Genomic DNA, 14,744 nt, shown 5'->3' with positions numbered 1-14,744 from the left:
GGTGGGGGGAAGGGGCAGACCTGGGAACAGTTTTTAATAGACTTGCAATTATTAATGATTTGTTTTTTCGCCACAGCTTTTCCTGACAGTTGTCTATACAGTGACAAACGACACAAAATATGATATCTCCTCATTTACGCAGCCGGCGAGGATCAGACGTAAACCACAGTGTTTTAAAAGTCACATATCTGACGTTACTGTAAGGATGCAGATGCAAGAAATGTTCCTTTTTTCCTCTTTAACAAGTTATAGGATAAAAAGGACATCCGAGGCTGCATCTTCAAAACTCTTGACATGATACACTGACAGCTGGATGATGGGTATGTTTGAAGCAGCTGAAATAAATTGGGCAGAACCGTATTCATTAACTGACAGTATTGTTGGATATGGATTGTTACAAGGCCAAATCTATTATGACAAAGCAAAACATTAAAAATTCAGCTAAGATTCAGTTAAAATTGCCATACCAACCCCTCCCTCCCTCCTTAAAGGATAAGACTGGCGATTTTCTACATTTTTCTTATCCAAAGCCTCATAAATCATATTCCTCTATGCCATGAGCTCCGCTGTTGTCCAAAAAAACATTAAAAACCCATCAATGAGCCACACCGCTGCACCGGGTGACACGTTGCTTCATTATGAAGAGTTTGGGTGCGTTAGTTTGTTGGAACAGCGATCACGTTTTTAATCTCAGTGGAGTAGTTCTGTGTAAGGAGGACCCCACTGAGCATGCTCAGGAACGCAGGTCTGTTTACAGCTTCATCACTAGCTTGTTGTGCTACATATCACAACCTCTTGACTTTGTACTACATTGTAAAAAAAAAAAAAAAAATTGGTATAAAGTTAAGAGGTTGTGATATGTAGCACAACAAGTTAGCTGTAAATTGAAGCATGTTCCTTACATGGAACTACTCTCTGGAGATTGAAAATGTGATCGTTGTTCGTGTTTGAAGCTGTTTCTAGTCAAACTAAGTGCAACGGTGTGGCTCACTGACGTGTTTTTAATAGTTTTTGGACAACGACGGAGGTGTACGGCAGAGAGGAATAAGATATGTCAGGCTTTGGATCCACACAAAATACTTATAAGTAGATAAGTTCTGGTCTCATGTGCATTTGGCTCTGCACATGAGATTTGTTGACAATAATAAAAAAAAAGAGAAAATCACCAGCCTTATCCTTTAAATCAAACTGACATCGCTAGAAAACAAGTTAAAAAAAAAACAACAAAATTTAAAAACTACACATTTTCCCATTTCTAAAGCTTTCTCGCCTACCGTTTACAACAGAAAACACAAAGCTAATAAATTAAAAAAAAAAGGAGGTCACACGTCTGGTTTCTGTGGGGATGCAGGTGCCACAGGCGTCCCGCGCTCATCTTTAAAAAGTTAGAATTTATTAAATGTGAATACTGACACCGAAGGTCAACAGTTGTCATAAAACATCACTTTCAGCTGCTTGTTTGTTTGTTTTTTTTTTTTTTTTTGTGCGACCGCCTTTCGGCCGCTGCATCCCTGAGGAACCAGAACCGTAATCCATGACACGTTTGCGGTGTGCGTGTTTGCAAATTACTAGTTACGTCCACATTTTTCCTGTATGTGAGCTGATGTTCACAAAAGTGCCTAAGGTGTGTGAGCATGTTTGTCAGAGAGGGTTAATGCATTGTGTTGCGATGCGATACTGTTAAGGATTTTAGTTGCTGGTTTTTTTGTTGTTGTTGTTGTTTTTGTTTTTTTTTAAAGCGGATTTGTTCGTCACGCCTCCTGGAACTACATTCAGTAGACACTGATACAGTAGATGGTGGATGATTTGGAGAAAATACATTCTTTATGTTGTTGGTGCCAGTCAGGGAAAGGTCTTAAACCTGGAGGACTACATTCTTACAAACAGGAGTCCAGAGTAAACAGGTGAAGTTCAGGCACCACCTACAACAACAAGCTAATGGGGGTTCAAATACGTCCCAAAATTGTCTGGCTACTTTCAGACTTTAAAAAAAATCACATAAAATGTTTTGAAATAAAATAAAAATCTGCCAAAAACAAAAGTTGGCTCTGTGAGTAGACAAACAACAAATTTAACAGTTTGGTTAATGACTAGTGATGGATTTCCACGTTTGCGGAGAGGAATGTGATTTTCACAGTAAAAACTCTTCACACCTGAATCATTCCATCACTGGTAAAGTGTTACTTTTATCTCGCAGATACTAACTAATCTTTATTCATCTCTTACCAGTCATACATCTGACTGAGAGGATTATGTTAGCGTATCAACACTGCAAGCTGTTTAACCCTTACTATGTGACTATTCAGTGAGAGGAAGAGCAAAAAAAATAATTAGAAAATTGGAGAAATTATGGGTTTAATGGTTGAACTTCAGCGTTATCAACTAAATCTTGTAAAATAATGAAAAAGGGGCTTCATGTTAAAGACTTTTAGTATTTGTACTAGTCGTGTTGAATTATAGAGCATCGCAGCAGATTACTGTTTATATATCGTGTGGATTTTAAACCAACCAATGTGATTTATAACGGTTTTCAGCGATAAATATTAAAACTGCACACAGCGTCTTTGCTCCCACAATCATTTTGAATTCACTGCTGCTGTGCAATGTTTCTGACACTCATAGAAGACAAAGCATCACAACAAAACATATATATACATATAAAAAAAAAAAACAAGACAAAAAGCAACATATGGCTTTGCTTTCCAATTTTTGTCATCTGTAGCTGTACACATTTGCTTAAGGTTGTAACCGATGGCCGTTTGTTGTTTATCGTCATCGCCGCTTTGAGTTGATATGTGAAGCTTAAGGAAATGTTTCGTGCCTGATGAAGATCTATTACTGACTGAGACTTTGCACAACAACAGTGAAAAAAAAAGAATATTATGGGAACCAATAAACAGTGTGTGAATTCAAAATTTTTGCTCGTTTGGTCCAGCAGGAGATTTTTTTTGATGTGCGTACCTCTCAAAGTTTATAAGAAATGAAATGCAGACAACAGTTAGTTGAAGTGTCACAGCTCTGGGATACATCAGGAGTCCGATTCAGTTGCAGATTTTTAGAATTAAATGTCAAATATATTAACAAATTTAAGTATGAAACATTGTCTAACAGCAAGGGTGACGCTTTTGAGCATCTGTGTATATATTATGTATATTTTTAGCTAATAGGGGCATAAAATTGAGCAACATTTTTAAAAGGAGACACAAAGTCTTTGGGTGCCGTTTGATTTATAGCTATCTTTTTTTTTTTTTTAACAGCTATTTGTTGCCTTCACATTTTCACTGACTGGCTCCACTTCCGTGTGCATCAACAACATGGCGATGGCTAGAAAACGTACTGTAATGTGATGTGAGGTCCAACGTCGGACAAAGTACAGTCAAGTTTTATTTTTGCTTGTGGCCAAAATGGAAAATCCGGGATTGAAAACTGTTTAAGATGAATCAGTTACAGTAAACAGCAATTTAAAAAAAAAAAAAAAAAAAAAATCTCTAAAGGGCACAAATTTTTAAAAAAATACAGTAGCCAATGTAAACATGACGTCAGCCGTCGACAGCCTGTGCGCGGCGATGACGTCAGTATTCTCATCCAAAATTCAAGCAGTTTTGGAAAATGGAGGTAGCCTGATGAAGGTGTAGCATACAGGGGGCCTGAGGGGTGGGGGGCCTCGGGGGGGGGGGGGGGCCCTCGAACAGCATCAGTAACCCCAGAATCAGAGGCTTAAACCCCCCCGACTCCATAACGACAAACACTTCAGTGTTTCCAGTTCAATATTACAAATAATTATTTTAAAACCAATGCCCCACCCCGCTCCCCCTCCCCCTCCCCTCCCCAAAAAAAATCACCATCTTACAGTTATGTCACCATCTCCACATTATATTCTTGTATAAGAGCCAGGATTAGCCATTCATAAACAAACTGTTATTAAAAATGTATCGCTAATAAATAATAGATTTATACATATAAAAACAGCCCCCTCTGGAGGTTTACTTTATACAGTAATCATCAGTTCTCTCTCTCACACACACACACACACACACACACACACACGTAACCAATCGATTTTTGTTCTCAGCAGTGTTTTGTCATAAAAAGGGCAGATTCATTCATGCATTCAGTCTCACGTCCTCTCTCTCTCTCTCTCAAACACACACACACACACACACACACACACACACACACATTTCTGTATAACTGCTTAGCTTATCCCAACAGGCCGTGGACCCGTCGAGCTGTGGCTGCGCTTCGCTGTGGAGCGAACGAGGCAGCGGGAATATTTAAAAAATAAGAAGACCGTTTTTATCTTCCTCTCTGGGCGGGTGGGGAGGAGGGGGGGTGGGGGGGTCCTCCCTCAGAAGCCCCACTCGTATCAGCAGCATAGAGGGCAGAGCCACAAAAACAAACACACACACACACACACACACAAAAGCACAAACTGGTGACTGGTGGATCCTCTTTAGGGAAGAGAAACATCCAGCTTTTTCTTGAACGGACCTCATGACCCTCGTTAAATGTCATGTGATCTCGTGGGGGGGGGTCTGTCACCCTCTGATGATAAAATAAATGCAGCAGGTTGTGTCTTTGTCGTTACACCCGGGCTTGCATTTAAAACTCACTGCTATAAAAAAAAAAAAAAAAAAGAGCCTTGTGTATGATCTAATGATCAATAAACAACAAAAAGAGCAAAAAAAAAAAAACAGTGGGAAAGTCGAAATGATGAACAGGAGAAGAATGTTTTGAGTGCATGTTTTTTTTTTGTTTCTTCGAGTGCTCCCACCGACATTAACCGCCACGTCTTTACCGTCCGTCTCTCTCAGTCCAGTTTCTCCAGCACCGAGGGTACGTACACCAGGCTGAGCTCGCTGCCGAAGTCGCAGACGATGGCGGCGTTGTCGAGCACCAGCAGCTGCCGGACTCCTTGGCCGTCGCTGCTCTGGCCCAGGTAGACCGTCTGCAGCAGGTCCCCAAAGTTCAGGTCCCAGAAAGAGACGCAGCCCTGACCCCCCGTCACCAGGAGAGACTCTGAGATCACTCCCAGACTGGCCCCACAGCCCACGTCCTGGTGAGGAGAGAGAGAGACGTTAGAACAACCCGGAAAGAAAACAGAAGAAACGAGAGTCAGAGGTCAGAGATTCAACTATTTGAATCTGCAAAGTCACAAAATTGGGAAAGTCCAAGTCCAAGGTGATGCATTCAAGTGATTTGTTTTTTTCCTTCTGACAGCATAAGACCCCAAGATTTCAATTTAATGATATAAACTGAAGAAAAGCAAAAAACTCTCCTTTCTGAGAAGCTGGAATCAGCAAATGTTTTGCATTTTTTGCAGAATAAAAGACTAAATTGTTACTCAAATAAAATCAAAATACCTTTTCTGATCAACTTATAAATGAATGAACTTATTGTGTCGGTAAAATGTCTAAACGGTCTCTGACTTTAGAGTTGATCATATTTCCAGACGTTCCCGCTCTGAAATACACCAAGAATCCAAAAAAATCAGAAATGGGTTAAACCGTTTAAGGATAAAGCTGCTTACATTCTATATTTTCCATTTTGTCAACATGTCCCATAAAAAGACCAAGAACAACAGTGAATTAATCCTTCTGACAAGTCTTTATATATATAAATATATATGAAGTCTTTTTCCTCTGTACAGCTTCATTTTTTCCCTCCCAAAAAAAAACTAAAAGCACATCAATGAGCCGCACTGTTACACCGGATGACGTGTTTCTTCATTAGCATGAACACACACTTTGTAGTTTATTTTGAGTCATTCAACACACACACACACACACACACGCACACATCCTGCTGCTGTAAATAATCACTATGTGGGTTAATCTGCAGCTGGAAATAGTCCTTTACAAATGCACCAATTACTCCTGTTTGCAAAAAAATAAAAAAAACTACAGTGCCCAGCTGCTTTAGGACATCACTGTGCCTTTTTAAACAAAAATGAAACTATATATTTGTAACCAGCTTTTAAGATTTGGTGCAGAGAGAGATGGACGGGGTAGACAAGGAAGTTCTGGTTTAGCTGCAGGCTCGCTGGTGATTGGTGCGTCTGGCGTACCTGCTGTATGGAGTAGAGCTTGATCCCCGTGCTGCGGTCCCAGATACAGATGAGGTCATCCAGTCCTGAGCTGATGACACAAGAGGTGGTGCAGACCAGCGAGGTGACGTCGCCGCGGTGACCGTAAACATGGCTGACGCGGCTCCCTGTCAGGACGTCCCACAGGCAGATGGCGCCGTCCTGCCCGCCGCTCGCCAGAACCATCGTCTGAGGAGACCGAGACTCAGAATAATAAAAGTTTGACTGAAGATTTGACCATTTATATGTCAACACAGGAGTCCAGAGTTATATATTATGATCATTAATGCAGCATTTCTACACCAAAATGTCACTAAAATCACTATTAATAATCAATAATTAATAACACTGACTGGACTTAAAGGTGATTTAATGTTCAGCAACAGCTTATAAACAAACTTTCTGCTCATAAAATAACTAAAAGCACAAAGCTGATTTGTGTATGAGGTCAACAGTAAACAGCAGTGGAGGGAAACAATAGATTTGGAGTATTGGGGTCAGGGTTTAGTACTGACCTGGTCTATGTAAATGGCTGTGATCCCTCCAGAGTGACCCTGCAGGGTGAAGAGGCAGCACGAGTCCTCCAGACGATAAACCTGACAAATAAACAACAGAGAGAGAATTTATTAGGATCAGACGCTGACATTAATAACACTGTTAGTCTATTTATATCTGTGCTTTCTGTACACTTGATAATTCTTCTTACAACCTCTCCTAAACATCAGACATGTCAGTGTTCAGTCTTGTTTACCCGGACTGTGTGATCCTGGCTGCCGGTGACCACCCTCCCGGCGGCCGCTCGCAGCACCGTGATCGGCTTCTGATGAGCGCACTGCACCGAGCGCGTGAGCTGGCAGCTGATCACGTCCTCGCTGCTGTAACAGGGAGAGGGAGGCATGCTGCCTCGCCCGGGGGCACCTGCAGGAGGACAACAGATGGGTGTTTTTTTTCCCCCCATAAATTATCTGGAATCTTTACGCCTCCTATTTCATCTTTATTTAAGTGGAATTAACACGATTTAGATACTGTAATCTGTCAGTATATATATATACAAATATATGCTTTTTGTTCAATTTTGTTATCACTTACTTCACATTAAGCTCATTAAAACCTTTAACTGGCTCATCAGAACAATTTAACATTAAAAAAGACATTAATCACTGCTGTAAGAATATACAGAATAAAACAACACATTTTAATGGTCAAGATTAAAAACACGTCACTACACAGATGTGATGAAACTGGTGACGGTGTTTGAGTGTGAGCCTCACCTCTGTACTGCAGCAGACCCAGAGGTTTGTTTATCTCAACTGTGAAGAAGTCTAGAGACCCGTTGAGCCGAGCCGCTACGATTCTGAGGAGAAACACGGAGACTCAGTATGATTTATATTCATTTAGATGCAACAAGCTGGAGGATACATCGACATCGTGGGTGTATGTGTGTAGTTTTGTATTTTGTATGGTGTGTTCTGTGTGTGTGTGTTTTTTTGTTGGGGACTACAGATGCAAAGCTTCAAGCTAACTCTGGTACATCTTCAATGTTTCAAACTGCACAATGTCCCAGTCAATTAATCAATCAATCAATAAATCAATACACCTTTTTTTTTTTTTTTTTTTAATTGTGGCCTACATTTGACATGTGAAGGTAAATCCTGGGTTGACCTTTACTTTTGCTTTAAACACATTATGTCCTCATAGAAATGCTCTACAACAGTTAGTACAGGGTTTCCTGCAGTGTTTTATTGAGGAGTTGCCTGAAATAAAGAGCTCCTCTTTATTAAAGCACCAAATTAAAAATTTTCTGAAATGTAATATTAGGCTATTACACTTCAGGGAAAATGAGTAGCGGCGCCACATCGCAGAGCAAAGGCCATGTGTTTAATGACTAAGGCGACTGTTTCAACATTGATCCAGTAATAAATCCATAACAGGATGAAACATAACAGAATCTGTCTGATTCAAGTCAGCAGGCGACTGACTGACCAATCACATCACACTTTCACTTCCCCAACTCCTCTAACCAATCTACTGGAAAAAAGTATGTGCATACTGTTCATAAACAGCGGTTATATCACAGCAAATCACTGAAATAAAATGTAAAGATGTAACCTGCACTTGAATAAAACCTGAAACAAACGTCGTGTCTGTGAGTTTTGTTTCTGTTTTCGTACCTGTTGTTGAGGAAGGCTAGAGCTGTGATCCCCGAGACGCCGTCTTCGTTACTGCAGCGTAGCGACCCTTCCACCGCGTCCCACAACTGTAACCAAACGTAGCACTCTATTCATTTTTACTGATGTTTTACACAGAATGACAGAAGAAGGAAAAGAGGAGTTCAGTTATCTTCTTCACAAGTTTTCAGACACATGACGAGTTCTCTAAACCGCTGCGCCTCCGTTCGGCTTCCGCGATATTTCACCTGCGTCTGATTTTAATTTGAATGTGACTGAGAATGAAAATATTTCCAAACAGGAAGAAGCATGTGAAGGATCATTTGACAGCTGATGAATTTTTGTGATTGCACGTCACAATTTAAGATTCAATACAAGAGGTGTTATTTCATTTAAAAAGGTTGTCAGATATCGTGAATATCTTTAGAAGTGGACAGATTCAGAAAACACAAGACACAAAACAAGAATTAAAACTCATAAAAACTTGCATTTCTCCATTTTTTGCTTTTGAAAATAATAGATAGGGTATCTTTTCTTTTTTACAACAACACGTCTCATTTTACACACCTCCAGTTTCCCGCTGCTCCTCCCGGCAGCTATCAGATTTCCTCTCAGCTCCATGGCCCAGACTGAGCTGTCCCAGTCCGCGGTTGCATGTGTCCCTGCTGCGGAGGCCCTCTCTTGGTTCAGAGGGGCTCCTGCATCCCCTAAACTATGGAGCTGAGCACCTGAGGGCGGTGAGGATGAGGCTGAAGAAGGAGAAGGGTATGCGGAGGGCGAGGGGGGCTCGTGCTCCATGTAGGCACGCTCCACCAGGCCTCCAAAGTCAAAGCCTCCTCTGGGAGGGGTGGAGAGGTGGCAGGGTGGCTGAGAGGTGAAGTTGGTGTCGATGAGCGGGGTGAGATCCGGCTGGTCGGTGAAGAGGACGGGCCGGGCAGGCGCGGTGCGGCGTCTCAGCGGGTAGCCCTCGTCCTCCGATAGGCCGTCGCCGCTGATGGACGTGTCGCGACCTTCGGAGCCTAAACATTCCGACTCGGCGGCTCCGCTCATGCTGTCCCAGCCGTCCCGCTGATCCCAGCAACCGCTGCTGCTGCTCCGCCTCAGCCTGACAAAGAGACACAGAATGCACAGTTTCAATATTTCTTTTTAGATTACAGTTGAAGTGACTGTCACAGATGAAGGCTGGAAAATAGCGAACGAAAATCACTTTATACTCGTTCTAACTGCCAGAATGAATACAGACAAGATTTAAATATCTGTCTAAATGTCTGTTAAATGTCAGAAAAAGTCCCGACACAATGACTGTCAAAGCACAAAGCGTTCTCACCCGTGGTTTGGGATGACAGTCAGACAGTCACCAGTCTGGGCGTCCCAAACCCGAATCTGTCCCGCCAGGCAGCAGCTAGCCAGCAGCATCCCGTCGCTGGCCAAACACTCGATGTCCTGCCAGACGGAAACGCAAAGCGTGAGCCAGTTTCTTATAAAAACAAACACATCATCTCGTATTTCCTCAGTTTGTATCTTTTTAACCTACAGTTGTCCGCCTACAGTTGCATCCAATCAAATAAAAAGGTCTTATTTATTGCGAGCACTTTGACCTTTGAACCTTGTAACAATGTTTTTAAGAGCAGGTGTCAGTTTATTCTTGGCTTACATGACATTATCTTTGAGTCACAACCGATTTTCTATTCCTGTTCAAGTGTCCCTGACTGACACAGTGACCTCCTGTTGTTGCTCCAAACTGACACTGTAATCTGACTCTTCTGGTGAAACGCACACACGCACACGAGACTTTCATAATTACAGCTTGTGAAACACGACAACTGAAATCAACACTGTCACTGTTTCTATTTAACAGACACAAGTGAAGCGAGTGAATTGTTTTTCTAAAGCAATACTTAAAGGTGTTTATGTGTTTTCTTTATCTGAGTCCATCCTCACCATACTGTGGCCCCTCAGCAGGAGCGGTGAGATCTCGCTGACGGGCGGCGAGTAGCCGTAATCGTCACAGGGCAGGTCCCCTCGGCGCCGGCGCCCGTGGGCGACGCCGTTCTGTCCGTAGTTCCTCGGACACAGAACCCGGTAGAGACAGAAGAGCAGCAGAACCAGCAGGACGCCCGCAGCCAGGCCCAGAGCTGCCACCCTGGATAGAAGAAGGGACAAAAGAGGAGTCAAATATGGAAAGTTTTTTTGTTGTATTTACCTAAGCATGTTTGTTTTTGTCATTATTGCGTTGTGTCCTGTAGTATTTTGTCTTGATTTGATCTGTTGTGGCAGGAAGGTTTGGACCAGATGCAGGTAACCTCTCCAGTCTAATGTCTGATGTCAAACCAGTCACCTTCAGCTCAGTGTTTATGGTCAAGTATCACTGCAAAGTTATCAAGTGATGTCATCTTAATTACATGTTATAATAGCACCAAAAAAAACAGCTACAGTTCAGGTCATTTACTGACCAGCAGCAGGAACTAAATGACAGAAATTTCAAGAATGAAGTAAAAAAGTTGCACAGCATCCAAAGCCGACTTTCTTCCTGCTAACCCAGTAATCTGCTCTCTTTGGTCGCTGCATTCACTCAAAATGAAATTTATTTCGGTCTGTAAGTAATTACACACAAACAACTTGGCATAAAAGAAGAAAAACACAACAAACGGAGGAAACTGTTCCCATCAAAACAGTTCAGTAGCAAAACAATACAGCAAGATTTCCTAGTGCACCATCTCTCTATTATTTATTATTATTTGTTATTTATTATCTGTTTTTAAGTGAGTGCACTTTTTAATGACTTTCAGTAATGTCTTGTTTGTTGCACATGTTGAAATGTGGAGGATGGTATTTTGCTCCCATGTATGCTGAGTTTGTACTGTGGAAGTGACAATAAACACAATTCTGATTTAATTTTATGAATAAATACACTTTGTGTGTTTTAGATTAACAAAAAAAGCAAAGACAAATTCTCAATCACTTCAACGTGACAACCGGGAGTTTAGTTTCCATGACAAAAAAATAAATAAACACTACACCCCTTGCAGGTCCAACCATACAAACCCAATCCTCTTGCACCGTGCGGTGACCTGGCGGAGCACCACATAGCACGTACGGTATACCTGCTCTACTACCTGCTGTGTGGAATGTAGCAGAGCTGTGATGATGAAATCTGCCACAGAGGTGCGACCTGCTCTGCCTGAAACACCGCTCCTTAAAATCCATCTGCTGCCCCGAAACTAAGGCTGAGTTTTTTGTTTTTTTTTTTTTAAACAAAAGGCTACAAGTACTTATTTTACACATGTGAGGAATGTTGTGTCATTCAACAAAAGCTGTAAGATAGAGAGTTGAATTTTTAAGTAAATGTTTGTCTTCTTCTGCCTTTATTATACAGAACAAAGTTTAGATGAGAGCTACAACAATTAGTCAATTAATTAATTACTTGATTTATCTTTTTATTTATACTGTATTTATATTTTTATGCCTTTATTATACAGCAAAAGATTAGAGATGAAAGGAAACAAGGGGAGAGAGAGTTGCAGATATGTGGCACACATCTTAACCGGTGCACTTTTTTGGCAGAATCTGAAGCAAAAACTTTCCAACCTGTGAGAATAACTGGACCCTAAAACTTATTCCGGCCAAAGGACATAAAACATAACAATTAGCTGACAACCTTTGCACAGTCTCCTCATCAACAATCTTAAATGTAGCAATAAAAAACAGTTGCTGATTATTTTTCTCTTATCGTTGCATTGTGTTTTTATTGTTGTATTTGGGAGCAATTACACACTAAACAGAAATAGTGCGTATTATGATGATATGCTGATAGCACCTGATGACTGCACGAGTCTTTGAGAGCTGCTGGAGGATTGTGTGATGATATCAGGAGGCAGAACAATGTTTTTTTTATCAGTAACGTGGTTTGGTGGTTTAAATAGTGTCAACAAACTGGACTCTTTATTCCTCAGGTAACAAGATAAACCACTATTTCTCCTCTTAGACTTTGAGCCCGTTGTTTAATGGAGACCTTTATGAAAGGAAATCCTACTTCTTTCTCTCTCTTGACTTTAGGCAAACATTTGTTGACACGGTCTGTTTCCCCGAGGTTATGAACACATACTGAGAGAAAGATTGTAAATTCTAACTAATCTAAATGCTAATGCGGGAGGAGGTTGGGTTTGTTGCGAGGCAGGTGTTAGTCTAGAAGAATGATGCAGCGCCGTGTCTCCAACGCAGAGGCTTAAAAACAGAAGAGCTGCTTTAACATCCTGTCACAGGTTCATCTTTACAGAACATGCCTGCCCGTACTAGCACTACTGCTGCGAGGCTCCAGTGAGGATTTATCTCCTTGCATGTTTAGATCTTTCCTTGTGATTGCAGACGAGTCCTTGTCACACCTTTAAACCCGGCGTCTGTGTCACTCCCTGTGTTGCAACCTGCTCTGAATCCCCGCTGTTACGTTTTGTTCACCTTTATCACACCTGGCCTTCTCTCCGTCTCAGGTTGTGAAATCGGCTGCCGCTTCCCCGCTGTGAAGGTCACGACCCTGACCCGATCTCCAGCTGATAGCCGTCGTATCTACTGGCTAAAAGGTGAAGTGAAGAAGCGATCCTTCCACTCAGCAGTCTGGGTGATAACACGCTGCCTTACACAACTATGAGAGCTCAACTGCAGACTCTGATATTGTTGGTGAGGGGGATAGTGTAAATGGGTCATAAGATGTAACAGAAAAGGAGATGGAAAGCCAAAGCCTCAACGAGGAAGTATACAAAGTAGTATATGTGACAACTGAATTTCTCTCCAAGATAAAAGTAGTCTGATCATCTAGTTCACAGGCTTCCCAACAGATATGTCATTAATCTTGTGTAAAACCTCACAAGTGTGTGCAACAATCTGTCCATAATATAACAAAGATGAACCAGGATGAAGCTGTCAGTGCTTCTTATGCTTCTTTGGCCACTTTGCCAAGATGCATTTACACTATTGCAGAGAATTTACTCCATGACTTTTCCATTTTTTACTGAACATTTTTATAATGTTTCATCACATACAAAAAACAAGGCAACAATTAAATTGTATCATATTGTATTTTCAAATGTATCTACAGAAGAAGAAACATCTAAATCATCAGGCAGCCAAGACTGGTGCTGCCAGTTGTCATAGTGACACAACATGCTTTCTGGCACACAAGTTTTCCTATGTGCCCAACAGTCGGAAATAATGACATGACATGTCAGAGCAGTAATAAACAATCTGTCACTGCATGAACGGCTGCCTGATTAGCAATGCTAGCAGCTCTATGAGGCTGTACTTAGCAACAACTTGATCTAAATGCTAACGTCAGCATGCTAACATGACAATCGCAATCACAGTGCTAACATGCTGATGCTAGGCAGGTGTAATGCTTACAATGATCACCATCTTAGTTTAGTGTGTTAGCACGCTAACACCAAAGTGACTGCAGCTCATCCTGATGGGAACATGAATTTTTAAGGCAATCAAATCAATAGCTGTGAATATATTTCACTTGGTGGCGCTAGAGGGGCATTCATCCTCTGAGCGCCATGAATGTCTGTACAGTATTTCACAGCAATCAAACTATTAGTTGATGAAATATTTCAGTTTGGGCCAAAGTCTCAAATCACTGCTGTATTGTGCAAACTTTGCATCATAAGTGGTGAAAGTTGTTGATTGATGTCAGACTTTTGACCCGGATAACATTGATGCGTGTGACCTTTGAGTTTCTCTCTCATAACTCAGTTAGCATGTGGGGAAGAAACCTCCTGCAAGTTGAGACAAGAAAAACCATCTTTCCCTCCTTTTAAAAGCAACCAGTCAGCCAAGCTGGTCCGGTCAGTTTGAGTCAAGAACACGTTGCCTCCCTTTTCTTTGTCTTTGTCTCATTTTTTTGTCTCAGATAAAGCAACAAAGACTCCGGTGACACTTAACACAGTGCACTTTATGCAAATCCAAGTCAAAGAACTATTCCTTTTTCTGTATTCACTTCCTCTAGAAGTAAAAGTAAACAGTTCCTGCAAGGTTTTGACTTGTGGTAAAATTTCAGTATAACACAGTCATTTATATTCTGATCATTCCACACATATCAGAGTATGATCTACATGACCTTGGCCCTGGATCACCTTGGACTCTATTCAGCTTTACTGCTCCGACTCCAGCTGCAGGACTGCTTTAGACGAGGCTTAAATAAAAGGTTTCAATGTTCACTGTGCAATCAGTTCAATGACACTCTGGTGCCAAGGACCTGTAAGTGCTGTAAGGGCCCTGGCTTACTTTGGAGTGTGACTGTGAATTAGGGCGACATGACTGATACAATGTCTTTTTCTTTAACAGCTGCATGTTTCCAAAAAACCTTTTCTTCCTAACTGATGAATTTATGGCAGTCTCAAAAAGAAAACAAAGCTTATATCATCAGTTAGACCCGGTTGTAGAGATATGCTTTCATTTTGACATACAGTGTGATTTGATGTTGTAAAACAGTGAGTACG

At 41.4% G+C, this 14,744-nt stretch overlaps 1 protein-coding gene across 4 annotated transcripts in view; it reads right to left on the bottom strand.

The window, feature by feature from the left end:
* Window positions 1–1,711: 1,711 nt before the first annotated feature.
* The window catches only part of LOC122988173 (SREBF chaperone), a 35,894-nt gene continuing 22,861 nt past the window's right edge, over window positions 1,712–14,744 (bottom strand). For all 4 annotated transcript variants that reach the window (XM_044360357.1, XM_044360355.1, XM_044360356.1 and 1 more), the window contains exons 15-23: window positions 10,195–10,396; window positions 9,581–9,696; window positions 8,821–9,358; window positions 8,257–8,342; window positions 7,357–7,439; window positions 6,837–7,003; window positions 6,601–6,681; window positions 6,068–6,274; window positions 1,712–5,056 (exon numbers count right to left, since the gene is read on the bottom strand). In XM_044360357.1, the coding sequence (XP_044216292.1) occupies window positions 4,811–5,056; window positions 6,068–6,274; window positions 6,601–6,681; window positions 6,837–7,003; window positions 7,357–7,439; window positions 8,257–8,342; window positions 8,821–9,358; window positions 9,581–9,696; window positions 10,195–10,396 (1,726 nt within the window). In that variant the 3' untranslated portion in view covers window positions 1,712–4,810. The remainder of the gene's footprint in view (window positions 5,057–6,067; window positions 6,275–6,600; window positions 6,682–6,836; window positions 7,004–7,356; window positions 7,440–8,256; window positions 8,343–8,820; window positions 9,359–9,580; window positions 9,697–10,194; window positions 10,397–14,744) is intronic.

This window comes from Thunnus albacares, chromosome 8, assembly GCF_914725855.1.
Source record: "Thunnus albacares chromosome 8, fThuAlb1.1, whole genome shotgun sequence".
Taxonomy (NCBI): Eukaryota; Metazoa; Chordata; class Actinopteri; order Scombriformes; family Scombridae; genus Thunnus; species Thunnus albacares.
Note: the sequence above shows the minus strand (reverse complement) of the source record. Positions and strands in the feature narration are given on the sequence as shown.